The following is a 28,000-nucleotide window of genomic DNA, read 5'->3' on the forward strand; positions in this document are numbered from 1 at the left end:
TCTGCACTGTGGCTTCCATGCCAAACAGGAGCCAACACACCCAAGCATCCTAGTCTCCTGCTCCACCCACAAGACTAAATATATCAGGGTATGTCTCCAGGCCACACTCCTGTGCCTGGAGTTTACCACTGGGGCTTCTGTCCATCCCTCAGGGATGCAAAGCACACCAGCATCCTTGTCCATTTCTCCACCCATGAGACCAGGAAGTGGAGAGCTAACAGAGCATAGAACTTGCATACACCCACCAGAAGTGAACCCTGGTCCTGACCCACCAGGAGAGGAAGAGGCACCTTCTGTACCCACTGGAAGAATGGATAGGAAGGAGACAATATAAAAACACAATGAGCAACAGAAAAACCAATATGACACCACCAAACTCCAGATACCCTACACCAGCAAAACCTGAAAGCCCAACACAAATAAGCAGAAACAAATGACATTAAAAACAACTTCATGAAAATGATAGAGGCCCTCAAAGAGGATATGAGAAAATCTCTTAAAGAGATGGAAGAAAACAATCCAAAAATGTTAAAGAAATGGAGGAAAGACAAAGCAAAAATTGCAAAAAACAATTCAAATGGTGCAAGGGCTGAAATCTGAAATACAAACAATAAAAAAAAACACAGCCTGAAGGAATGCTGGAAATAGAAAAGCTGGGCAAAGGATCAGGTACTACGAATGGAAGTATAATCAGATGCAAGTATAATCAACAGAATAGAAGAGATGGAAGAGAGAATCTCAGGTGTTGAAGATACACTAGGAGAAATAGATTCATCGTCAAAGAAAAACTTAAGTCCAACAAATCCCTAACACAAAATAGCCAAGAGATATGGAACTCTGTGAAAAGACCAAATTTAAGAAAAATAGGTATATAAGAAGGTTGAGAGGCACTTGAGAAAGTGCTCAACATCCTTAGACATCCAGGAAATACAAATCAAAACAACTCTGAGATACCCTCTCACTCCTGTCAGAATGGCTAAAATCAAAAACACCATGGACAGTTTATTCTGGAGAGGATGTGGTAAAAGGGGGGCACTCCTCCATTGCTGGTGGGATTGCCAACTGGTTCAGCCACTATGGAAATCAGTATGAAGATTCCTCAGAAAAATGGCAATAAACCTACCACAAGACCCAGCAACTCCACTCTTAGGCATATATCCAAAAGATGCCCATTCATACAACAAAGATGTCTGTTCCACTATGTTCATAGCAGCATTATTTGTAATAGCCAGAACTTGGAAGCAACCTAGATGTCCCTCAACCGAAGAGTGGATAGAGAAAATGTGGTACATTTACACAATGGAGTACTATTCAGCAGAAAAAAACAATGGAATCCTGAGATTCGCACGCAAATGGATGACACTAGAAGAAACCATCCTGAGTGAGGTACTGAGCTGAACTCAAGAAAGCCAGTAACAGAGAGGGAGGACTGATGACCAAAGGGATTAGGACTCGGCTGGTTTAACCCCCAGAAACAGCTGACCTGACAAAGGTTAACTCTTGAATTCTAGGCATCAGCCTGGGAATCCAGCATGGGACTGATCAAGACCTCCTGACTGTGAGTGTCAGTGAGGAGGCCTAGGTAATCTATTGAGCCTTGGGCAGCAGATCAGTACCCATCCTGAGTATAAACACAGACTTTGGACTCCCATGGAACAATGTGAGGTGCACTCTCACCCTGAACTCTTGGGGAAGGGTCTAGGCCCTGCCCTATATGAAATGACAGACTATGGACACCCCCATGGAGGGCCTCACCCTCCCTGGGGAAATGAGGGGATAATGGGGGGGTTGGGGTTAGGGCACGGGAGGAGGGGAGGAAAGGGAGAGGGACATGGAACTGACTTGTGAAGCAACCTTGTGTCTTATCTAAATTTAAACTGAAAAATAAATTTAAAAAAAGAAGGTGAAATAGCCTGCCTCAAAGGGGCAGAAAACATACTCACCAAGATCATAGAAGAAAACTTTCCCAGCAGAAAGAAAAAATGCCAGTGAAGGTGCAAGAAGCTTACAGAACACCAAATAGAGTGGACAAAAAAAAGTTCCCTAGACACATAATAATGAAGACCCCAAACATACAGAATAAAGAAAGAGTATTAAGAGAAGCAAGGGAAAAATGCCAAGTAACATATAAAGGTAAACCTATCAGAATTACACCTGACTTCCCCATGGAACCTTGGAAAGCCAAAACATCCTGAATAGATATTCTACCAACACTAAGAGACTACGGACCAGCCCAGACCACCTAGTATACCCAGAAAAGAATTAAATCACTATAGAAGTGGAAAACAAGATATTTTATGACAAAACCAGAGTTAAACAGCATATATCCACTAACCCATCCCTTCAGAAAATTCTGGAAGGAAAACTCCAACCCAAGGAGGTTACCTACAACAAGAAAAACATAGGCAATAAATAACCCCACTTTACCAAAAGCCAAAAGAAAAAAAGGAGTAAAAATCCACACACAATTCCACAAACAACAAGCATTGCAAAACAAACAAGAATCAGCAATCAATGGTCAATAATATCCCCCAATATTAATGGTCTTAACTAGCCCATAAAAAGACACAGGCTAATAGAATGGATTTGAAGAAAGAATCCATGATTCTGCTGCATGCAAGAAATACACTTCAGGTTCAAAGACAGAGGTTACTTCAGAGTTAAGGATTAGGAAAAGATTTTCCAATAAAATGGACCCAAGAAACAAACAGGGGTAGCAATCCTAATATCTAACAAATTAGATTTAAACTAAAATCAATCAAAAGAGATGAAGGAGGTTACTTCATACTCACCACAGGAGAAATCCACCAAGATGAAGTTTCAATTCCTAACATTTGTGAACCAAATACAAAAGCAACCACATTAGTAAAAGAAACATTACTAAACCCAAATCACATATAAAGCCTCACACACTTATAGTGGGAGAATTAAACACACCACTCTCACCACTACACAGGAATACCAGAAATACCAGACAGAAACTTAACAATGAAACAAAGGAATTCATAGAAGTTATGACCCGATTGGATTTAATAGACATCTATAGAACATTCCATCCAAACACAAAAGAATATACCTTCAAATCAACACCAAACTGAACCTTCTCAAAAGTCAACCACATATTTGGCAACATAGCAAACCTCAACAGGTAAAAAAATTGGAATAACTCCAAGTATGAGACTACCATGCTTTAAAGTTAGAATTCAACAACAACACAGATTGCAGAAACCCTGCAAACTCATGGAAGTTGAATAATGCACAATTGGACCATTCCTGGGTCAAAGAAGAAATAAAAACAGAAATTAAAGTCTTCCTAGAGTTCAATGAGAATAAAGACACAACATGAAGTCCCAAAATTATGGGACACTTTGAAAGCAGTGCCACGAGGGAAATTCATAGCACTAAGTGCCCACATGAAAAAACTGGAGAATACTCACACCAGAGAATTAACAGCACAACTGAAAGCTCCAGAACAAACAGAAGCAAACTCACCCTAAAGGAAGAGACACCACGAAATAAATTGAGGGCTGAAATCAATAAAGCAGAATCTAGAAAAACAATACAACGAATCATTGTAACAACCAGTTGGTTCTTTGAGAAAATCAAAAAGTTAGACAAACTTTATGCAAACTTACAACAGCAGAGGGTGAATGTGCAAATTAACAAAATCAGAAATGTAAAGGGAGATGTAACAACGGACAGGGAGGAAATCCAGAGAATCATCAGGTCATATTTCAAAAACTATACTCCATACAATTTGAAAATTTAAAGGAAGTGGACAGTTGTCTGGATAGGTATCACTAAAATTAAATCAAGAACAGATAAGTATTATGAGAAGCTTTTCCTTACTAGCTGCTTTGGTTTATCCCCCGCCAGCCGCCTGGGCTCTGCTGCATTGTAGTCCCCAAATAAACACACAAGACGCTGTATTAATTATGAAGCTGTTGGCCTTGCTTGTTTCTTACTGGCTAGCTCTGACTTAAGTAATTACCCCATAATTGTTAATCTAAGTATGTCTCTTACCGGAGAGGTTTCCGGGCTTCCTACCCCAATGGCGTTAGGTCTTGAACTCTCTGTGTTTCTTCTTCCCAGAGTTCTCCTGGACTCCTAGTCCCTCCTATCTTGGTTCCCTATAGGCTCAACATTACTTTATTGACAAATGCACAGGACTTCCCCCAACAGATAAGCAATTTAAATAGACTGATATCACAGCAAGAAATAGAAACAGTCAGGAAAAGTCTCCCAACCAAAAAAAGCCCAAGGCTAGATGGCCTCAGTGCAAAATTTTACTAGAAATTCAAAGAACAACGTCGACCAATTCTCCTAAAAGTATTCCATGCAATAGAAACATAAGGGTCTTTGACAAACTCTTTTTATGAGGCTTCAATAACACACTGATACCCAAGTCACAAAAAGACACAACTAAGAAAGAGAATTTCAGACCAATATCCCTCATGAACATTATTCAAAAATACTCAATAGAATATTGGCAAATCGAATCCCAAGAGCATATCAGAAAAATCACCCACCATGATCAAGTAGGTTTCATTCCAGGGACGCAGGGATGGTTCAACGTATGAAAATCCATCAATGTAATTCACCACATAAACAATCTGAGAAAATAAAATCACATGATCATCTCACTAGATGCTGAAAAAGCCTTTGACAAAATCCAACACCCATTCATGATAAAGGTCTTGGAGAGATCAGGAATAACAGGAACATACCTAAACATAAGAAAAACTATATACAGCAAACCAACAGCCAACATCAAGCTGAAGGGAGAGAAATTCAAGGAAATTCCTCTAAAATCAGGAACAAGGCAAGGCTGTCCCCTTTCCCCATACCTCTTTAATATTGTACTCAAAATTCTAGATAAAGCAAAAGGAGATCAAAGGGATACAAGTTGGAAAGGAAGAGGTAAAACTGTAACTATATGCAGATGCTATGATGATTTACATAAGTGATGCAAAAAACTCTACCAGGGAACTCTAACAGCTGATAAACACTTTCATCAAAGTGGCAGGATACAAGATCAACTAAAAAAAAGATGAATAGCTCTACCATATACAGGCAATAAAAGGTCTGAGCAAGAAATCAGAGAAACACCACCCTTTACAATTGCCCAAAACAACATAAAATACCTTGGGGTAATGCTAACCAAACAAGTGAAAAAAGCCTGTATCACAAGAACTTTGATTGTTTAAAGAAAGAAATTAAAGAAGAAACTAGAAAATGGAAAGATCTCCAATGCTCTTGGATAGGTAGGATCAATGCAGTAAAAATGGCAATCCTGCCAAAAGCAATCTACAAATTCAATGCAATCCCCATCTAAATCCCAACACAATTCTTCACAGACCTTGAAAGAACAATTCTCAATTGTATATGGAAAAACAAAAGACACAGGATAGCCAAGACAATACTGCTCAAAAAAGCAACGTCTGGAGGCATCATCATCCCTGACTTCAAGCTCTATTATAGAACTATAGTCCTGAAAAAATCTTGGTATTGGCACAAAGATAGACAAGTAGACCAAGGGAATCGAATTGAATGCCCTGACAGTAACCCACAAACTTATGAACACCTGATTTTCGACAAAGTAGCTAAAATTATACAATGAAAGATAGCATATTCAACAAATGGTGCTGTCATAACTGGATGCTGGCATGTAGAAGACTGCAGGTAGATCCATGTCTATCACCATGTACAAAACTTAGTCCAAATGGATCGAGGAACTCAACATAAATCCAGCCACACTGAACCTCTTAGAATAGAAAACGGGAGGCACCCTTGAACGAGTTGATACAGGAGATTTTTTTCCTGAACATAACACCGGTAGCACAGATACTGAGATCGACAATTAATAAATGGGTTCTCCTGAAACTCAAAAGCTTCTGTAAGGCAAAGGACACAGTCAGTTTGATTCACTGTCACTCAGATATTTAATATTTAATTTGAAATAACTTTACACAGTATTTTCTGCTCATCTGAATGCAAAAAAATGTTTTTTCTTTCTTTTACTTTGTCTTTTACACTTAAGTTCACAAATTATGGCATCAAATATGTTTCCAAACATGTATAAGTTTTATAATGATTAAGTCTGGTGTTTAGTGTGTCTACCACTTTAAAAATTTGTCATTGACTCACATTGACAATATTCCAAGTCCCTTCATTTATGTTTTGAAGTGAACAGTACATAATTGTTAATTATTCCAGTGTACTACAGAATACCAGAAGTAATCAATATTTCATGATCTCATGCACATGTATTCTAAACACCTGAACTCATAGAAGTTAAAAGAATAGTAGTCATCAGAGGCTGAGGAAGAATGATAGAGAATGGTTAGCTGAAGATATTAAAATTCTAGTGAGAAAAAATACTTTTCTCTCATCTGAAGAGTTAATAAGTTCCAATCAAGCTGTTTGACAATTATTTTAATTCTCTTTTGTGGCACAGTAGCTAGGTCAGGGCCATGTTTTAAACACAAAATGAGGTTTATACATATTAATAATTGATGTAAAAATAGATTTCACAGTAAGAGTCTTTGTTGTTACATCTGTAGACCATTAAAAATTGTGGATTTTTGTATTGCAGTTTTTATTGATTATTTGAGAACTTCATTTCTTTACATAATGTATTTGCATTACATCTACCACCTTTCCTCAACTCCTTCCAGATGTCCATGTACACCATTTCTCTCTTCAATCCACATGTGCTTTTTTCTTAAAAAACAATCCACTACGTCTTATTTGTGCAATCAGTAGGCATGTGAGTATGGCATGTGAGTATGTGAGTATGGCTATCCTCTCGAATATGGTCAACTACAAGGAGACAAATCTCTGAAGAAACAGACTCTCCCTGCCCTAACACCCATCAACTGCCAATAGTTCATTAGCTTATGAGACCAACCTCCCTACATCCATGATGGAATGGAATGTTAACTGGTGGTTTTTTACAGGTATTGTGCTGTTGTGAGTGTATAAATGCAAAGACCATGTCATATGGAGAGCACTGTTTCATAGCCTGCACTCCTCCGTGACCTGTAGCTCCAACAGGTTTTCTTCCTGGTCTATGAAAAGAAATTTAATAAAACCCATGGTTTTAAATTTTTCCATGTATGAATTTTCTCAAAACATTTTATAGAGCCAAAAATATTGTATTACCAAAAGGTGTGATTGCAAATTGCTCAAATATTAAATCAGCAATGATTATTATTTAAATTCATTTTTGTACCTAAATATTTTAATGGAGTTTATATTTATATTAATTACTCATTAATCACTGTAGTCAAGTGACTGGATAATGCAAAAACCTTACATGTGTCTGTGGGTCTCATTGAATTTAACTGCTAACATGAGACTATGAGATTCAGTTGAAACCATAATTCGGATTTACTCCTTTGCTCTTTCCTGTATTAAATAGGAAATTACTGTCGAACAATAGATTATTTTAGAATATATGAGACTTTTTATCTTCTGAAGATAATTTAAACTGGGTTATAGGTGCTTGGTGTACAGAGGACAAATAAAAATGATATAGGGACGCAATGTAGCATTTGTCTGTATGTGAGTGTGAGGATTATACCACACAGAATCTAGAAGTGTTTGATCTGTTGTCTGTACATGATTTAGTAAGAGTGCTGATTTGAATAAGAATGTCCCCCTTAGGCTCATATGCTTGAATACTTAGGCATCAGTGAGTGCCACCATTTGTTTTTTTATCTTTTTTTTTTAATTTTCCAGTTTAAATTTAGATAAGAAACGAGGTTGCTTCACAAGTCAGTTCCAGGTCCCTCTCCCATTCCCTCCCCTCCTCCCGTGCCCTCCCCCCCCCCCGTTATCCCCTCATTTCTCCAGGGAGGGTGAGGCCCTCCATGGGGGTGTCCATAGTCTTGTCATTTCATATAGGGCAGGGCCTAGACCCTTCCCCAAGAGTTCAGGGTGAGAGTGCACCTCACATTGTTCTATGGGAGTCCAAAGTCCGTGTGTATACTTGGGATGGGTACTGATCTGCTGCCCAAGGCTCAATAGATTCCCTAGGCCTCCTCACTGACACCCAAATTCAGGGGGTATTGATCAGTCCCATGCTGGCTTTCCAGGCTGATGCCTGGGATTCAATAGTTAACCTTTGTCTGGTCAGCTGTTTCTGGGGGTTAAACCAGCCCAGTCTTAATCCCTTTGATCACCAGTCCTTCCTCTCTGTTACTGGCTTTCTTGAGTTCAGCTCAGTACTTAACCAAGGGAGTCTGCCTCTTCTTCGATCAGCCACTAAATGAAGTTTCTGTTTCCCAGACTCTCTGGCCATAGGATTGTAGGCTGGCACTCCCCAGATCTATGTCTAAAATCCATATATGAGAGAGTACATGCCATGTTTCTCTTTTTGTGACTGGGTTACCTCACTCAGGATGGTTTCTTCTAGTGTCATCCATTTGCCTGCGAATCTCATGATTCCATTATTTTTTTCTGCTGAATAGTACTCCATTGTGTAGATGTACCACATTTTCTCTATCCACTCTTCGGGTGAGGGACATCTAGGTTGCTTCCAAGTTCTGGCTATTACAAATAAAGCTTCTATGAACATAGTGGAACAGACCTCTTTGTTGTATGAATGGGCATCTTTTGGATATATGCCTAAGAGTGGAGTTGCTGGGTCTTGTGGTAGGTTTATTGCCATTTTTCTGAGGAATCTCCATACTGATTTCCAAAGTGGCTGAACTAGTTGGAGTGCCACCATTTGTAAAGGGTTAAATTGTGTAGTCTTGTTGGATGATGTGTGTCTCTTCATGTAGGTTTCAAAAGTTCATACAGGCTCAGTCTCTCTTATTTTCTTTCTCTCTCTCTCTGTCTCTCTGTCTCTGTCTCTCTGTCTCTCTGTCTCTCTATGTCTCTCTGTCTCTCTCTGTCTCTCTCTCTCTGTCTCTCTCTCTCTCTCTCCAAATAAAGGCATAGCTCTGAGTTACTGCCTGCATGCCACAATTCTCCCCACCATGATAATGGGCTTCACCTGAAGCTGAATGCAAGCCCCAATTATGTGATTTGTAAGAGTCACCTTTACCGATTTCACGGCAATAGTACACAAACTAAGACAAAAATTGGTACCAAAACTATGGGTATTGCTCTGGCCATGCGACTTATTTGTGGAATGTAGACTTTGAGACTTTGGATTAAGAATGCAGTTGAACAATTTAAGTGGGTCTTAATGGGCAATATTAATGGGAACTTGGAAGTGGTGCTGAGAACAGTGTGAATTATGGTAGCCTTGCTCAAGAATTTTTAGAGGAGGAGAATATTAGTAAGTGTCCTAGAGATTGTTATCATGATATTTTGGCAAAGATCATGCCTGCTTTCTCTCCTTGTCCAAATATCTTCCTAAGGCTAAATCGAAGAGTTTGGGATTAGTGGAATGCGCTAGGGAGATTTCAAGAAATCCTACTATTGATGCTGTTGTGTGATTACGAGTGCTCACTCTAATGCAGATCTAAAATAAAAAGGAGCAAGCAGAACAAGGAAAATACAATATCTACTGTTTGAGGAGAAAAGGAGCACCAGATGTGTAATGAAGTTAAGTCTAGTGCTCAAGGAGATAAAATATTTTTTTAAAAAGTCTGGAACTAAATGGAATAGAGGAAATTGTGACTTAAGGGAAGGTAAGTTTCCAACTTTAGGAAAGGAATTAAAGAAAAACTTAAGAAGTGAATGAAGCCATCAATAACCAAAAGCTGATGTACTGTGGTTGAAAAAGGGGAGCCATGTTCTTGCATCACCAAGTAATAGAATTTGGTAGCTTCAGTCATATGGCCTCTAGATTTAGAGTCAAAGATACAAGAAAGGGGCTGAGGCATCCTCTCCTTGGCTAAGGAAGGCTACTGAAGCCAAACATAAAGTTCTGAAGATGAACTCTAAATATCATTGGATACCCCAAAGTTTTGGATATGCCGGAGTCATGGAATATATGCCAAGGGAAGCTACAGACCCCCTGTGGAGACATCCCAAGTAACAGAAGTATGTAGCATTCAAAAAAGCTAAAAGGTATTGGACCTCTGAAAACTCTGACATTAGACATGGAGATACAGAATTTGGAATTTGTCCTGCTGATTGTCAGTTTTACTTTGATCCAGTATTTCCTCACTATTTTACCTTTCCTTCCTTTTGGAATGGCAATATATATCCTGTGGCATAATATAATGTGATCTGTTTTTTATTTTGATTTTACAGGGGCTTACAGCTGCTATGAACCTCAGAAGAAATTTTGAACTTCAGAATTTTAAACAGTGTTGAGACTGTAACAGGTTATAGAGACTTTTTAAGTTGGACTGAATTCATTTTTATATTATGATATGGTTAAAGACCTATGGGGGGCTAGGTAATAAAATGTGGTGGTTTAAATAAGAATGGTCCAATAGGCTCATATATTAGAATGATTTGTCATCAGGCAGTGGCACTACTTGAGAAGGAGTAGGAGGTATGGCTTTCTTAGAGGAAATGTGTCACTGGGGGTGGCCTAAGATTTTAGTTCAAAAGCCCAAGACAGGCCCAGTATCTTACTCTCTTCCTGCTGCCTACTGATCAATATATAGAGCTCATAGTTACCTCTTTAGTGTCTGCCTGTGTGCAGTCACACTCCACATCGTGATGATGATGGACTAACCTCTGAAACTGTAAGAAATTCCCAAATAAATATTTTCTTTTATGAATGTTGCCGTGGTCAAAGAGTTTCTTCACAGCCATAGTACACTGACTAAGACCATAAGCAAAGAAAACTGTATGTAATCTTGCTAGTCTGAGGGCCGCTAGTCTACAGTCAGGTCCTCCAAACATTTTTTTTTCTAGCTTGATCCCCCTGTGAGACACAGATACAGAAGTGTTGGCTATACACCAGGGAAAATATGACATGGTAGCCAGAAAGATTTTAAACTGGAAGAGTATACACCACAGAAGATACACCTGAGAAATAAACAGATCTAAAAAGAAAGTATACAAATGAAGCAAAAAGACAGGGAACTTTTGTTTTGTCTTTGTTTTTGTTTTTCGAGACAGAGTTTCTATGTATTGCTTTGGAGTCTGTCCTGGAACTGGATCTGGAGATCAGGCTGGCTTTGAACTCACAGAGACCCACCTGCCTCTGCCTCCCAAGTGCTGAGATTAAAGGTGTGTGCCACCAACGCCCGGCAACAGGGAACATTTACAGGAAGGAAAAACTAATACTCTCATGTGTATGTAAGCAAAGTTAGTTTGATAGATATATTGATAGATACTACAAGTAAATGAGGCAAATATTAATATGAATTGGGTAAAGAAATGAAAAGTGATACATGTTGAAATAATTTGTAGAGAAAAAAACTCACAAAAGAAACTGGTTTCCAAGGAAGATGATAAATTTGAGCCATGGAGTGATATATTATTTATGGTTTATTAAAGCTTGCCTGAGGATTAAGAGACCAAAGTCAGCCTCAAGATACAGAGATCAGACAGTGGTGATACACATCTTTACTCCCAGTGTCCAGAAGCTAGGAGGAGGTGGTACACACATTTAATCCTAGGATTGAAAGGTACATGGATCTCCGTGAGCACAAGGCCACTCAGATCAACACAAGATTGCTATTAATGCCACTGATGTTAAATGTCATTCACAAAATGAAGGGTTTCAATGCTTATGTAATTAGTCTATCAAATATAATTGTTTCATAAAATTAAATTGCTTAGTGCTTCAATAATATATGAAATAAACACATACAATTTGTGGTATTTCTTATTGTCTTGAAAGCATAATAGTTATTTAAATAATGTACATACATTATTAGTAGTTCTGTGACAATAGTCCTATGCAAATTGTTACTTTTTATTACTATTAACCTTAGTTCTTTAAAAAGTTGAATCATCCAAGGCTTTCTTGCGCAAAAGAGAACAAAGTTGGAGACATAGCAACACATGACACATAACATGCACAAAGCTAAAGCTATAGCAAACAAAACAATATGGTGAAGACTTAAGAAATGACAGGCAAATAGAATAGAAAAGAGATAATAGAAATACATCCATGCATTCGCACCCAATTAATTCTTGAGAAAGTCGCTAAAAATCATAATTGCTATGTTTATATATTTTATGACACAGGATCAATACATTTTTGTATTACTAGCATTTTTCAATGTCAGAATATTATCAATTATCAAATGCATCCTTATTATTCATTGGTTTTATATAAAAGTAGGAATTTAAACAATTGTCTGGCATCTGACTATCTTGGCACAATCTATGATATTAACTTTCAAAGTTAATAACATAGCATTCCCAGTAGAAATGAAAACAGTCTCTTTTCAGTTATTTTGATAAAATTGGAGAAACTCACAGGAAGTCTGCTTTATATGAATACTCAATAAAGAAGGTTAAGAGAATTAAAGAAATTGAATATTCATTTGAATATTTTGGTCATAAAAAGTATAATATAGTCAAATTCAAATCCTAACACTTGCTTTCATAGATAGAAGACAAGACACTACTAAAATGAGAACAAGATATAACATGTACTAAGGCAACTCTATTAACAATTGTACAGAATCCTTTCATATATTATTCAATTTTTAAATGCTACAATGATATAAAATAGATATTATAATTATCTTTCATAAGTTGGGATTCTGATATTTATTATCCATTTGGTTAATAATTAACAGAGTCGTAGGCTCTGATATTTGAATGCTCAGAAACTGTGTGACTGGGTATTTTCTTAAATCGATTCCTTTGGTCTACCTGTCTATTTTTGTGCCAATATCAAGCGTTTTCAGGGCTATAGCTCTAATATAAAGCTTGAAGTCAGAGATTGTGATGCCTCCGGATGTTATTTTGTTGTACAGGGTTGTCTTCGCTATCCTGGGTCTTTTGTTTTTCCATTATTCTTTTAAGGTCTGTGAAGAATTGTACTAGAATTTTGATGGGGATTGCATTGAGTCTGCAGATTGCTTTTGGCAGGATTGTCATTTTTACTTCATTGTTCCTGCCTACCCATGAACAGGGGCAATCTTTCCATTAGGCATATATCCAAAAGATGACCATTCATACAACATTGATATCTGTTTCACTATGTTCATAGGAGCACTATTTATAATAGCCAGATCCTGGAAGCAACCTAGATGCCCCACAACTGAAGAGTAAAGAGAGAAAATGTGGTACATTTACACAATGGAGTACTACTCAGCAGAAAAAAAAAAACAATGGAATTTTGAAATTTGCAGGCAAATGGATGACACCAGAAGAAACTATCATGAGTGAGGTAACCCAGTCACAAAGAGACAAACATGACATGTACTCACTCATATATGGATTTTAGACATGGATCAGGGGAGTGACACCCTACAATCCCATTGCAAGTGAGTCCAGGAAACAGGGAGATTCCCAAGAGAGATATATGTAAGATACCCCAGAGAAGGGGAATGAAGCAAGATCTCATGAGCAGATTGAGAGCATGGGGGGAGGGGAGAGGGAACCAGGAAAAAGAGAGAGGGAGTAGAGGAGAGAAGATATGGGGGAGCAGTAAGTTTGAGTCAGGGAAAGAAGGGAGGAGACCAGGATGAGAGTTACTATAATAGAGGGCATCATTATAGGTTTGAGGAGAGAGCTAACACTAGTGGGATTTCCAGATATCTACAAGGATGGCACCAACTGGCAAACTAAGAAATAGTGGAGAGACTACTTTAATTGCCCCTCTCTGATAATGAGATTGATGACTGCCTTATATGCCATCCTAGAGCCTTCATCCAATCACTGATATAAGCAGAGGCAGATAACCACAGCTAAACACTGAACTGAACGCCTGGAACCCAGTGACAGATAGAGAGGAGTGACGAGCCAAAGGGTCTCATGCTGGTAAAACCCACAGACAGCAGACCTGACAAGGTGGAGCACTTGGACCCCAGACTCAATGGCTGAGAGGCCAGCATGGGACTGATCCAGACTCCCCTGAATGTGGTGTCAGTGAGGAGGTCTCGGCAATCTCTGGGGTCTTGGGTAGTAGATCAGTGTTTACCATGGCATATGAATGAACTTTGGGAGCCCATTCTATATGGGGGGAACCTCTCTCAGCCTGGACACATGGGAGAGGTGCTAGGCCCTGCCTCAGATGAAGTGACAGACTCTGAAGATCCCCCATGGATGGCCTTACCCTTCCTGGGGAATGATGTGGAGATTGGGTGGGGGGTTTTGGGGACTCGTACAGGGGCAATGGAGGAGGGTTTGGCGAGGGAGCTGTGATCGACATGTGAAGCAAGCATGTTTCTAATTTAAATGAAAAATTATATAGAGGAAAAAAATTAAAAACAAAACAACTGTGTTGCTGTGATACAGGCATGAATCCCAGTCTATGGGTGATGGGGGAAGTCCTGTGATTATGTCAATAAAGCACTGTTGGCCAATAGGGAAGTTAGATAGGTGGGACTAGGAGTCCAGGAGGACTCTGGGTAGGAGAAACAAAAAAAGTCAAGATGTAACACCATGGTGGTAGGAAGCCCATAAAGTTCTCTGGTAAGAGAAATACTTAGATTATTAATTATTGGATAAATGCTTAAGTCAGAGCTAGCCAGTAAGAAACAAGCAAGGCCAACAGCTTCAGAATTAAGATAGCCTCCTGTGTGTTTATTTGGGACTGATGTGGCTCTGGAACCAGGCTGGCAGGAAGGCTTCTCTCAAGGAAAAGGTTTCCCTTTACATAATGGTGATCAGGAGTGGGATGATGAATTTCCACGTAGAATGACAAAAGCTTTAAAGGAATTTTAGAAACAGAAGAACGGAGAGAAGCACAGATTTTTGGTAGCAGCCTTTTCTCAGGTGGGCTCTGTTTTGCTAACAGCAAGCAGAGACTCGCGGCTTGCTTTAGGCAGTCATCCTGACTCAGCATAAAAAAAAAAAAAAAACAGGTTCTCTTAAGAGGCTTTGCTAATGATTTAAAAGTTGTACTTACAGCTGGAAGTGGCAGTGACCACATCTCCAAGCCGGCAGCTGGAGTCCGCCATCTTGGAAAAATGGCAGTTTAAAACAGCCGTGGTTTTAACAGATAAGACACGTGGCCAGAAAAACATAAAGATCTACAGTAAAGTCAGACTTGGATAAAGAAAAACCTCTAAAGGTTTACAGTGTGTTTAAAAATATACGTAAGATTGAGAGAGAAAAACAAACGGCATATTGGTAAATAGAGAAGCCGACTGTGGTGGCGCACCCAGGTAGGATTGCTGCAGAGGCAGAGGCAGGCAGATTTCCAAAGAGAAACCCTGTCTCAGAGAAAAATAAATAAAAGTAAAAGAAATAAAGCAATAATAGATAAATAAATAAGCCACATAAAGATGGAAAATACACAGAGAGTCTGGATACTGTACGCTATTATGTTTTTTAGTTTTTTGATTGCTCAGGAAGGAACAACTGTTAAAGGACACTTGATTATAAATGCTGCTGAATTAATTCAACTTACACCTTTTAAAAATGCCTTGAGTTTAAAATTTAAGTATAAGGATATGTTACTTGGAAAAGGAGTTTTTATTTATGTTTCTACAGAAAATGAAGAGCTGAGGATTCCTTCCAGGCTTCTGTGGTTTGATGAACCAAGACCCCCCGGAAGCAGTGGACCAGGTGTTCCAACAATTGAAACAGCTAAGATGATGCAGTCTTACAGACCCTAAAACTAAGGACTTATACAGGTTTCTGAGTTTTGTCATGATCCCCATGGTATGAACAGCGCCCCCTTCCAGCAGGAAGCAGTTTGGAATGAGCGACATCCTAATTCCCATCTTGTTTATAAATCTTTGTTTTCATTTAAATGTGGTTGTTTATAATTGGCTAATGATCACAGCCAATCTCTTTTTAATGGTAAAAAGGGGAATTATGGTATGGGTATTGTTTTTCATTTATTGATACAAATTCAAGGTCAATTTTGTGATGCATATATTTCTCCTCTTAATTAAGTATTGTGCTTATGCTGTTCTTTTAAAACATAATGCATGATTAAATACAGACTATAGATAGTTATAATAGTCAGAATTTATAATTAGGTAAGTTAGGTTTTCTAGATATATAGAGATGTATTTGAGACAGATAGATAGATACACAGTCTTCAAACTTTTCAAAGACCTTCAGAAAATGGCATTTAAAATGGTTTAGGGTTTTTCTTGACAATGAGAAATGTCTGCTCCTGGCATCACCAATTATGTCTGAGAGGAAGATGGGCATCGAAGAAACTTGTTATGGAGTTTGGTTCCAACATGGCAAGATTAGCCATTTGGGCAAGAAACTGCTCTTGCCTGTACTGCTTGACTGTTGTTATATAATCTGGACATGCAGGACCCACAGGAAAGTGACTGATAAACTCAGTCTTACAGGGTTCCTGCTTCATAGAAGAGTCTACGAGACTTTCTGCAGGAAACAGAGAAATGACTGACAGAATGCCAATGCAGATGGATAGTTTTCAAATTTCCTGCTTTGCTGAGAAATCTTCTGGATACATTGTGGCCTATGGGCTGAAAATGGATGCCCCAATGTTACAGTGGAACTTTGGGTGACTGTCCAGGTAGCAAAATGTCTCTGTCAATCCTAGTGTTTATATATTATCCTTCTGTGGTCTTTGATGGAGTTGAAGACAGATAGTTATAGTTATAGTTTTCCTTAGTTATGATAAAAGATAGCCTACATATAGAACTTTGGACTCACAAGGATGGGATGGATGATATTTTCTTTAAATCTTGCTATAATTTTGTAGCTATATTCTTACTTGATGATAATCGTTCTGTTATATATAATTTGACTATGTTAAAGTTAAGGCCTTTCTTTTTGTTTAGACAGAAAAGAGGAGATGATGGGAGAAGTCCTGTGATTATGTCAATAAAGCACTGTTGGCCAATAGGGAATTTAGATAGGTGGGACTAGGAGGACTCTGGGTAGGAGAAACAAAAAAAGTCAAGATGTAACACCATGGGGGTAGGAAGTCCGGAAATTTCTCCGGTAAGAGAAATACTTAGATTAACAATTATGGGGTAATTACTTAAGTCAGAGCTAGCCAGTAAGAAACAAGCAAGGCCAACAGCTTCAGAATTAATATATCCTCCTGTGTGTTTATTTGGGACTCATGCAGCTCTGGAACCAGACTGGCGGGAAGGCTTCTCTCAAGGAAAAGGTTTCCCTTTACATATGGGAAGCTGAGGAATAAAAGCAAAGGCTTTATTAGCTGGAAGGAAGTGAGCTCAGGGAAAGTGTAAATTAGTGAGACAGTACCTCAACATAAAAGCTGCCTATTTTCATTCACAGTTTACAAATGACTGGCCATAAGGAACTCCATCATATCTAATGTGGGAAAATATAAAATTCTTGCTCTCATCTTTCAGTAAAATTTTGGTTTGGCCACTAAACAGAACATATCTTATTTGCAATCACAGTTTTTTTAAAAAGATATTAACTGTAAATTATTGTCCCTATTCCACAGAAAGTGATAGCTTGAAATAAAGTACAGTAATAAGAATATTACTTAATATTACTTCAGGAAATGATAATAATGATAATTGCTAGTTTTCTGATAAAGATCATCATAGCAAGAAGTTTCTAGCATATCTTTTGTATTTAGTACAATGATAGAACTGCTTTAAAATTTAAAGAAAATTTATTTTAAGTATCTGAGCCTTAAAAATCAAACATAAAAATCAGTTGCTTTATTATTTCTGTTATAAAAGACAGGACATATATCAAAGTGCAGCATTATAAGTCCTCCATAAGGGTTGCTACATAAGAGGTATTGTCCCCTAAGTTCACATCAAAACAATGGTTTCAGAATTTTAAGGTCATCTGAAGAGTAACAGATTTGATTTTAAATAACTGCAAATCTAAAACAGGTATAGACCATATTTGAAATGAAGCACCTATGTGTTGTGGACTTATGGGTACTTAGCCTTCAAATAACCCATTTTTTCCTGAGCTTTCTTTTTTTCCTTGCTTGAAGGAACTATTTTACTTTGTGTGTGTGTGTGTGTGTGTGTGTGTGTTATATATATATATATATATATATATATATATATTTAAATTTAAATTAGAAACAAGGTTGCTTCTCATGTCAATTCCAGGTCCCTCTCCATTTCCCTTCCCTCCTCCTGTGCCTCCCTACCAACCCTCCCAATATCCCCTCATTTCCCCAGGGAGAGTGAGGCCCTCCATGGGGGTGTCCATAGTTCATTTTGTATCTTTAAAATCACAGGGAAAAAAACATATTTGAATGGTCCTCTAATAGAATTTTTTGAATGATTCCTATCTTTAATAATAATCACTTCCTGGGCCAGGACAGAATATAAATCACTAAGACCACTAAGAAAATCAAACCCTGTGTGGCAGGATGGCACATGCCTGTAATCCCAGTAGCCAGAGGCTGCTGCAGGATTGTGAATATAAGATCAGGCTGTACTACATAGTTAGACCCTTTCTTAAATGCACAGACACACACACAAGCAATGGAGCATATCTGTAGATAGGTTTTTCTTGGACCACCAGTCCCCAAATTAAGACCTGGAAACATTATTAATAATGAAAGGTTGGCTTTAGCTTAGGCTTATCTACCTAGCATATAACTTAAATTAACTCTTTTCTATTAGTCTACATGTTGCCCAATGGCTTGAGGCGTTTACCTCTGCTCCCACCCATTCTGCTTCCTCTGCATCCAGCTAGCAACTCCCCTGCACCTAAATTCATCTCCTTGTCTCTCGTCCTGGAAATCCTGCCTAACTTCTTCCTTCCTACCTATTGGACATTCTGCTCTTTATTAAACCAATCATAAAATGCCTTGGCAAAGACACATCTTCACTGTGTGAAAACAGATTATTCCACAACACATTTCTTTATAAGCCGACACCTTAAAACTTCATTGTGGTATTTTTGCAAAAAAACTTTCAAAAATGGAGGCGCATTTATAATTCAATTAAGACTCTTTATGAGGAAAGTGAGAAAGAAAGAACCAAAGATTCAGTAAACACATAGTTTATAGCATATAGTATTTATGTTATTAAGTGAAAATGAGTGAATTTACAACATTTACAAAGATTCTTTCAAGGTACTATCAAACCAAACCCAGTGATTTTCTACCTGTAGGATGTATTAGTTAGGCTCTCTATAACAGTGATAATACATCATGGCCTAAAACAGTTTAAGGAGGAAAGGGGTTATTTGGTTTATGTATCCTGGGTCACAGTTCACTGAGGAAAGCCAATGCAGGAAGGCAAACGGGATAGGGACCTGGAGACAAAGTTTATACAAAAGGCCATGGGGATTGATATTTACTGGCTTGTTCTCCAAAGCTTGTTCAACCTAATTTTATTTACACCGAGGAACACTTGTGAAACAGTGGCACCATTCACAATGACGTGGCTCCTCCCACATCAATTGCTAAATTAAAATTTGGCTTGCTCACAGGTCAAAATATTGGGACATTTTCTCATTTGAAGGTTCTCTCTTCCTAAACAATTCTAGCTTGTGTCAAGTTGACATGAAACTTGACAGGACATAGGGCCTATATCTAAAACAGCTTGACTCAGAAGAATTTTCAAGAAAGAGATTGGAAAGAGCATGACAAATATACACAAGTACCCACGTAACAGAGCGAGTAGCTCATAGCTGACAAGGTACTTTGCACAGAGAAGCCTCAGCAAGCAGAAGATGATAGAGATGATCTTTGTTACTTTGTTTCTTACAGAATGTCTCCAAAGATTAACTTTATTCTCAGCTTCATTATTTGTGAAGCCACACAAAAGATAAAGCTTTTCTCTGACTGTTCACTAATTAGGTGAAAATATTAGCCGCAACATAAAATCGAGTCATAAGTGATAAGCAGTTACCTTAAACAACATTGTGATCCCCTGCAATGTTAATATAAGCAGCCAGCTGGCAGGGGATGATAAGGATGTAGTAATATTTTAATTGGCACTTGTTCTGCACAGGAACGTTAGAATGGTTACAATACCAACTACATGAATCAGTGACAATTATTCCATGTTAACAAAAACAAATTTCCTTTCGTTCAGTATTATGAAGATTAAAAAGTAAGGAAATTACAAAACCGCAATTAGAGGCACTTTATTTAAATACGTTAAAATGAATGTTTATTCTTTGGAAATATTGAAAAGCACCGCCTTATTTCTGTGGTGGCTGTACATAACATGATGTGGTTTGGAAAACAGAAGCACAACAAAAGAACCCTGTGAACTCAATACTCACTTCAGTCTAATAAGAAGAAAGTTAAATTATTAGATAGTTTTCATAGTACTGAAATTTGATTTCAGTTGCAACTTTAAACACTATTATTTTGTTTTTATTTTTTTTCATATAATTTTATCATGTATTACTGTCACCAAGCTCCTCCCAGGTCCTCCCGATTTTCCCATCTACCCAAATTTATGTTCTCTCTATCTCTAAAACTAAAGCAAAACAGACAAAAACAAAAATCAAAATATTTAACAGACCAATGATTTTTAAAAATGCCAAATAAAACCAACAAAATGTCTTGGTTTGTCTGTTCGGACTGTCTGAGGGGTGACGGTTTCCAAGAGAACCAAACTTTCCGTCTACTTCGTCACAGTCCGGTTCTCTGGGGCCGAATTTCCCAATTTGAGGCACCGGATTTTCTGCGTGGCCTCCACTGTTCCATATGGAACGTAAGCTCGCGGGGCCGCAGGGGGCTGGCACCGGTCATTCGGAACGGAGGGACCACGGTGAAGGAAGCCAGGAAGCCTCAAGGGAGGACCTGAGGCTCAGGACACCATGGAGCTGTACCTCAGTGCCTGCTCCAAGACTGCCAATGTGGCTGCCAAAAAAGCAGCCTCCAGCAGCGTGGCTGATGACAGTCAGCAATGTGGAGATGTGAGTGGAGTGGCCTCAGGCCAGTGGGGATGTCCTGGGCCTCAGGCCTGGGAGTAGCCATTGCGGGCCTCGGGTTGGGAGTAGGAATCTCCTCACCAGCTCCTCTCTGACCACCCAGGTTACCCTAGTCTAGCTGAAGAGAGGGGCCCTGTGAGGATGTGCCCTTTGATGTCTATCCTTATTGTGGGAGGAGATGGGCCAAAGCAAAGGACTTACGGAGAGAAAAGACAAATGATCTGATTATATTTCACAGGGGGCACACAAAACCTCAATTCCAGGGGTGGGAGCCGCTCAGCTACTGGATCTTCCTCTTGGGGTCAAGCTGCCTATGATCCCGGGAACTGATACTGTGTATTTTACTACGAATATCAGTGAAAAGGTAGGGCAACTTTATATAATCACATTGTCTTATATTACAATGCTGTATTCTGTTAGACAATACAGCAGAGTATATTAGGAGAATGTATACCAACAGTCAGACATCATACCACAGGTATTGTTGAGATTGTGGTTAAGCAATTTCATCCAATGTTGCTTTATAGAATCATGATCAAAAGGATTTAGATCTTCGGCCCTGTTTTAATTTATAATACAGAGCAGCATATTAAGATTTAATTATATGCTCTTTATATGCCTATGTATTAATTTTTCTTAGAAACATTTGATTAAAAGGCTATTTACTATTTGTTACTAATTGGTACTAGGGTTTTAATCAATTCTGACTGGGAATAAACTCTCATTGAAAGATATTTTTGTTTGTTTTTTTTTTTTCGTTTGAAACCACCACTCATGATTTTTGTCCAGTTTACCTCCAGACTTGGTTTACTCTTTTTTTTTTCTTCTTCCTAATTTGTTAATCTGAATCATTCTAGAGGATCACTTGTGAACTACATCATAGTTTTCATATTTCTTTATTGAATTGTATGATACAACCCACTTACCTTAAAATGCTTAGCTTTTTGTCCTATCCCTACCTCTTCCAGTTCTTGAATAAATAAATCTACATAAGGCTTATATTTCTGTTGAGTGGTTAGTTTAATATTGAGACACGAATTTGCTGTTGTTAAAAGTCAACATCTAAAAGAAGTTGACAGCCAAATGTTACCAAGAAAGACAACCAGTTCCTTCTTTGACATATTTCCTTCAGTGATGAGTACCTCTTATCTGGTCCTATTCACACTGAATTAGACTCTAAGCTACCAGGGGACTAGTGCTCTTTGGGAAGCTTTGATAGTCATTCAATCTACTTTTCTGATTGGGCCCTTTGAAAGGTTTTAAACTTGTAACTTTAAGAACTTAGTGACTTAACAAAAGGTTGTGTAATGCAAATGACGAGCTATTCTGATCCCCTGCTCCCTTAGACTTTACATTTTGTCCAGTACAAAGCATTGCTTCTGCCTTCTAATTCTTTTTAGAACCCTACTCCACCTGTTTCTCCCGTATTCAAGAAAGGAACTGAACTTGTAAAATGAACAAAGGTCTCAAACTGGCACCTCCAGGACCCTCTGGATTAGTGCACAATATTATGTGGTACTGCAAATTGAATTTGATGCCTACAAATAGAGCATACGCCCTCTACATCCCCCCACCCATACTCCAATATCATCACCTATTTTTCTGACTTGGCATTGTAATAGTAAGCATTAAAGCTGAAAAGATGCAAAAACAGCATTAGCACACTTTTACACATTCGTCTATCAGCTACCTTTTCTTTAGAAATACTTGCACAACCAAATTTCATTCTCCCTTTGAAAAATTAACTGAGAACTCACATCAAAACCTTACTACGATAATATCTCAATTGACAAAGATTAAATAATTTAGGTGTTTCTTTCACACTAAAATAAAGGGAATCATGATCCTATGCATTGGCTGTCTTTTCATTCTTTCCCATGATTATATTTATTATGTTATTTATATGGTAATCTTTATATTTATATAATAAAATTTAACATGTTAATTTTTATTGAGGTTTTGTTTGGTATTAATACATAGGACAAAAACACATTTTCTGTAAATATGCCTTAAAACTTGTATTTCAATATGTGGAATTATATAGCATAGGCATTGATTTTCTTTATGACCGTAACACTCAAAGAACATTGAATTTGTTAAAGGTCCCAAGACACTATCCTTAGTCCTTAGTATCTAAGTTCTACACTGTTTATATGCATTCTTCCCCTTAATCTTAGTAAAAGATTATTTTTCATTATTTTCTTCACTTTTAGATGATCAGAACATAATGATTAATATATATTTTTTTCTCTTGGGTATAGTGTCTTGGTCTAGGGAGGAAAGAAAAGACAGAATTGACTGTATTTTTTAAAAAACCAATGAAACATTATTCTCATCCTTTTCTTCCTCTCTGTATTTGTCTCTTGGTCAAAAGGTGAAGCACCAGGGAAAGAACTGATATAGTGAGACCAACTGGTTAAATTACTTCACTTGGGTGAGGGGAGGAAGGGAAACTTGCATGAGTAAATCCTACTGTTGCTTGCATATTCCCAGTTCAAATTTAAACTGCATGTTTGATTTTTTCAGTCATGTCAGCAGGTTAATTAAAAGTGAAAATACATTAATTTATATTTGTAATGTTTTAATATCTGTGATGCAGCTTTTTCGACCTTCCTATGGTTTTAACCTGAGTGATCCTTACTGTCGACTTTTGGAAACACAATATAAAAGTCTCCATGATCCACATTTAAGAGCATACTATAAACGCAAAGATATTCTAAGAAGACTAAAGAAAGGTGGCTACATCACCAGCAATAACAAAGTGAGTTGATGGATGCTCTTTTGCTTAATCGATGAAAACATTTACTACTTTGTGTGTGCTCCCCTCCCTGAGTGAAAGCCAGTCTCTTGATGCAAAAACACAGGTCTCACCTCAAAGAGGATACAAAATAATTTCTTCTGGGGTCAAAAATAAGTGACAGTTGCTCAGGAACACATTTAAGTTACCCCAAAATCCATGATCTAATGGAAGCAACTTCATGAAGTTTTATAATAACTAAACAAAGAAAATCGTAAATCAAGAGACCTTTATAATGTCTTGGTGGAAACATCAGAGAAGTGGGTATAGCCAAGTGAGTAAGTGTTGAGTATAGGCCTTGTATGCTGTGTGAATAGAATTCTTTGGCTTTTCATGAGTAGAAAATAGGGATTTTAATAGACTAAAAAGGGTTTTTATATGTTAGTTCTAATAAATGTGGGCAAGGAATGTCTAAAGACACCTTAAGCTCACTTATACTTAGGTTGCGGATCTGCAACATTCAAACCCCTCATCACAGAAGTCCTAGTGAATAGGTGAGTTTTGGCAAGTACAAGGTCGTTCCAGGAATTGTCTTTCTGTAGTGTCACCATTAACGTTGCTGTAATTGAATACTTCTTGATCAGTTTTATAGAATACTCAGGGTTCAGAAAATGAGTGCTACCACATGGGATTATTTCCTTTACTCTTTTCTGTCAACTATCAACAAATTATTGTCAAGTATTTTGAAGAAGGAAAGGTATATTAATTTCCCCCCTGAGTCATAGTTCTCCTTTTTCCTCTCTGTAATGGTACTGTGTTCTTGTCAGTGTATTTTTAAAAACTTGAAATAACAATGTAGGAAATGTTTTTTAGCATCCTACGAGATTGTTCTTACTGCATTTGAGCATATCTACAATCATAATCCGGTTATAATTAATGAAAATTATTATTTAATAACTACACTTATGTAGTTCTTTATTATAATATAGTAATAAGAAAGTTTTATTTCTCGATAGAAACTTCTTGCTTACAAATGTAGAGGTACCACCAATTACATTGTTAGTAATTTCTTACTCTTCATACCAAAGTGTCATTAAAATTGTCATTGCTCTTTTTTCTCTAATAAGTAATTGTTATGACTTTAAAATATTTATATGTACATTTAAATATACATACATTTAAAATATTTATACGTTTTTTATTTTATTTTTAGATTGTTTGTAGCTTGAGGGAACTGAATAAATACCGACAATATCTTACAAGCTTAAAATTAGACTTTGAAAGAAACTATTTAAGAGAACAGGTAAGTTATGCATTTAAAATGACTGATTTAAAAGGAAGATAAAAATTGTTTTATTTGTGCGTGATATTGTCTCATATTTTGAAATTTAATTGCGGACTAAATAATCTATGTAAAATTTGGAGCAGAATGAACAATATTTGCAGGTTACATTTGTCAAATAAGGGGGAAGATTTAGATCACATCATCAGTATACTAATATTTAGTATTATTACTTATATTTAGCTGTTAATTTAGTAACTAATTCAGTAAACCAAAAAGTCAGTAAGTCAGATAAGCTAGTTAGACCTTAGCTGGCACTAGACGGTGTTGCACTAGAAAAATTCCAAGGCTAAAACAAAAGTTGTAAGAACAGCTGATTTCCTGTGTTACACCTATACTATCCCGCATAGCATTGAAGAACCAGGTAGGCTCTGTTTGTATCTATATACATACACTGTATATATTCACAAAAATTCATAAAAGTTGATTATAATTATTATATTATGATCATTTTTTAAAGTCTTGAATCAAAGTTTTGTGCAGTATGCCTCTCTGTCTCTGTCTCTCTGTCTCCCTGACTCTCTGTCTGTCTTTGTCTGTCTCTGTCTCTCTCTCTGTCTCTCTCTCTCTGTGCATGGGCGATATGCATAACAGGATTCAGATTTTTCTTAAGTGTCAAAAGATCTGAAAACTAGGCAAGCATGTGCTCACAATTTTACATTACAAAATGAAAATTTTAGAGAAAAATGAGAATGACTAAAAACCATACACATTTGAAATCCCAGTACTATGCAAGCTGGAACAGGAGAACTGCGAGTTCATGGTCAGTCTGGCTTATATATTGTGAGATCTTGTATCATTAAAACCAAAAATAGAGAGAAAACTAGTCAGGAAGGAAATGTAGTCCTGGTGAACAAATCAAATATCTGTCTTTTATTTTTAGCAAGATAAATTCCAATTTTATTTCAGCTGTCCACATTTGTAATGGACTCAAGAAAATTAAATGCAATTTATCTCATAAAATGTAGGAATTTTAATGATTATATTTCTTGGAAATGTAAAAACATTATATACTTCTGGCATTCTTTTATTTTAAAAAAACAACAGCAATTGATTACAAAACAACTACATAAACTGCAAGAAACCAGCCAACTTCCTCACTGTTCTGATGTCACACGGTTCCAGAACTGGTTGTTACAGGATAACACACAGTCTATTAAGGAGCAAGAACGTTTGTTAAGGCACAGGTGAGCCTAAAGTCATAGCATAGTGTTTGTGTGTGTGTGTGTGTGTGTGTGTGTGTGTGTGTGTGTGTGTGTGTGTGCGTGTGTGCGTGTTTAATGATTTATATTAAAAATCATTGTAAGTAGGATTTTTATTTTCTTAATAGTAAATAGTGTGTAACTCTCCTATATGACTAAGTGGATAGAGAAAAGAAGAAGGTACAGAGATCAGGAATCTTGTTCCTAAAGTTATGAGTGGAGACTTCCTCCAGGGCAGTTGAGTTTTCTGGGAATTCTAGAGATAGTGGAGTGAGAATGGGAGAATGCATCAGACCTCAGAGACATTCTTTAGGAGAAATTATTTCAGCAGTGGCTAAAAAAAAGCAAGTTTTTATAATCACCCTTGAAAGACTGACAGCATTAAGTTTAAAGAAATCAGTCCAAAGAAATCACTGAGGCCTTGGGTAGTACATCAGTGTTTACAAGGGTGTATGAATGATCTTTGGGAGCCCATTCCAAATAGAGGGATGCTCTCTCAGCCTGGACACATGGGGAAGGGCCTATGTCCTGCCATGGATGAAATGACAGACTTTGCAGATCTCCCCAAGGAGGGACTCACCCTCCCTGGGGAATGATGTGGGGATGGGTTGGGGGACAGGTGGGGGGCTGGTGGAGGGACAAGGGAGGAGGTGTGGGAGAGGGAGCTGGGATTGACATGTGAAGCCTTCATGTTTCTAATTTAAATGAAAACCTATATTTAGGGGGAAAAAAAAGAAATCAGTCCAAATGAAAAACAGGAGTTTTAGCATATCTGAAGAAAACATGAACATTCTAGAATAACAGCAAATTTATTCAGATGTTCCCATTCATAATCAATAACTAGCATTACTAAATTTATCTTTATGAAAGTGAAACGATGTTCCATTCTTTTTCCTTTCCAAAGAGCGAGAGTTTTATGTCTAGTGACATTTATTGTTACTTTTGTTTCCCCGACCTTCCTGGGAGTTTTGTGTTGCTAGCAACAGCCTAGTGCTCACTTAGTTCTGAAAATACTCTTTCAGTGAATACATTTGAGGCCATGCTTGCTTTCGTTGTGTTTGTAAGTCCAGATTCCTAAGCCCACTGAGTTATGGTTCATTGTGTAAAACTCTGAATCGTGTTTGTTCCTCCACTCCACTATTTTTTTGGCCTTGGTAATACATATGCAGTCCAAAAGAAGAATAAAGAATGAGCCAAACATTATGAGCATGTCTGATCTGAAGAGTGATTAAGGGAACTGAAAAAACAACAACAAAGTATAAACCTTATGAAAATTGTATAGTTCAAACCCTGGCGAGCAGGGGAAGGCTTGGTTTGGTGGATGAAGACAAAGCTTCCCAACGCCCTTGCGATCATATGTTCATCCCTACTCAGGTATTTGGATATGATCAGTAAAGAATTAGAACAACTTGAGCGCACAGCGGAGGAGCAGCGCCTGCTCCGCATGGACAGAGAAGAGCGACGGCAGCGGGAATACACAAGAAAAAAACTTAGTCTTCGTAGAAAAATTGAAGAGGTAAGAGGTGACTTTAAGTGTTGTGAGGGGAAAATGAGTGCAACTTTTCCATTTGTGAATAGTTTTAATGGTAGATGCAGATGCCACAAACTGCATAACGAACCATCTGTTTTGTTTTTAAAGACCAATGTAAAGTTATTAAGCATTGCTTCACTTTCCATTAAACTTCAGTGTGCATAAGAAATAATTTCTAAATTATCTTTAGTAAAAATCAGCCATAGCTAACTTTCATTCTTTATTAAAATTTATTCATTTGAATATGCACACCGCATAATGCAGTGGATAAATCAGGACAGCTTAGGGGAGTCAGCTATGAGGGT

At 37.6% G+C, this 28,000-nt stretch overlaps 1 protein-coding gene across 1 annotated transcript in view; it reads left to right on the top strand.

The window, feature by feature from the left end:
• The first annotated feature begins 20,769 nt into the window (after positions 1-20,769).
• Positions 20,770-28,000, top strand: part of Fsip2 (fibrous sheath interacting protein 2) — an 85,438-nt gene continuing 78,207 nt past the window's right edge. Inside the window, exons 1-6 of the mRNA XM_021233990.2 lie at positions 20,770-20,868; positions 21,122-21,247; positions 23,483-23,644; positions 24,834-24,923; positions 26,010-26,149; positions 27,539-27,680. Of these exons, the coding sequence (XP_021089649.1) occupies positions 20,770-20,868; positions 21,122-21,247; positions 23,483-23,644; positions 24,834-24,923; positions 26,010-26,149; positions 27,539-27,680 (759 nt within the window). The remainder of the gene's footprint in view (positions 20,869-21,121; positions 21,248-23,482; positions 23,645-24,833; positions 24,924-26,009; positions 26,150-27,538; positions 27,681-28,000) is intronic.

The sequence above is a fragment of the Mesocricetus auratus genome, unplaced genomic scaffold (genome assembly GCF_017639785.1).
Source record: "Mesocricetus auratus isolate SY011 unplaced genomic scaffold, BCM_Maur_2.0 Super-Scaffold_100004, whole genome shotgun sequence".
Classification (NCBI taxonomy): domain Eukaryota; kingdom Metazoa; phylum Chordata; class Mammalia; order Rodentia; family Cricetidae; genus Mesocricetus; species Mesocricetus auratus.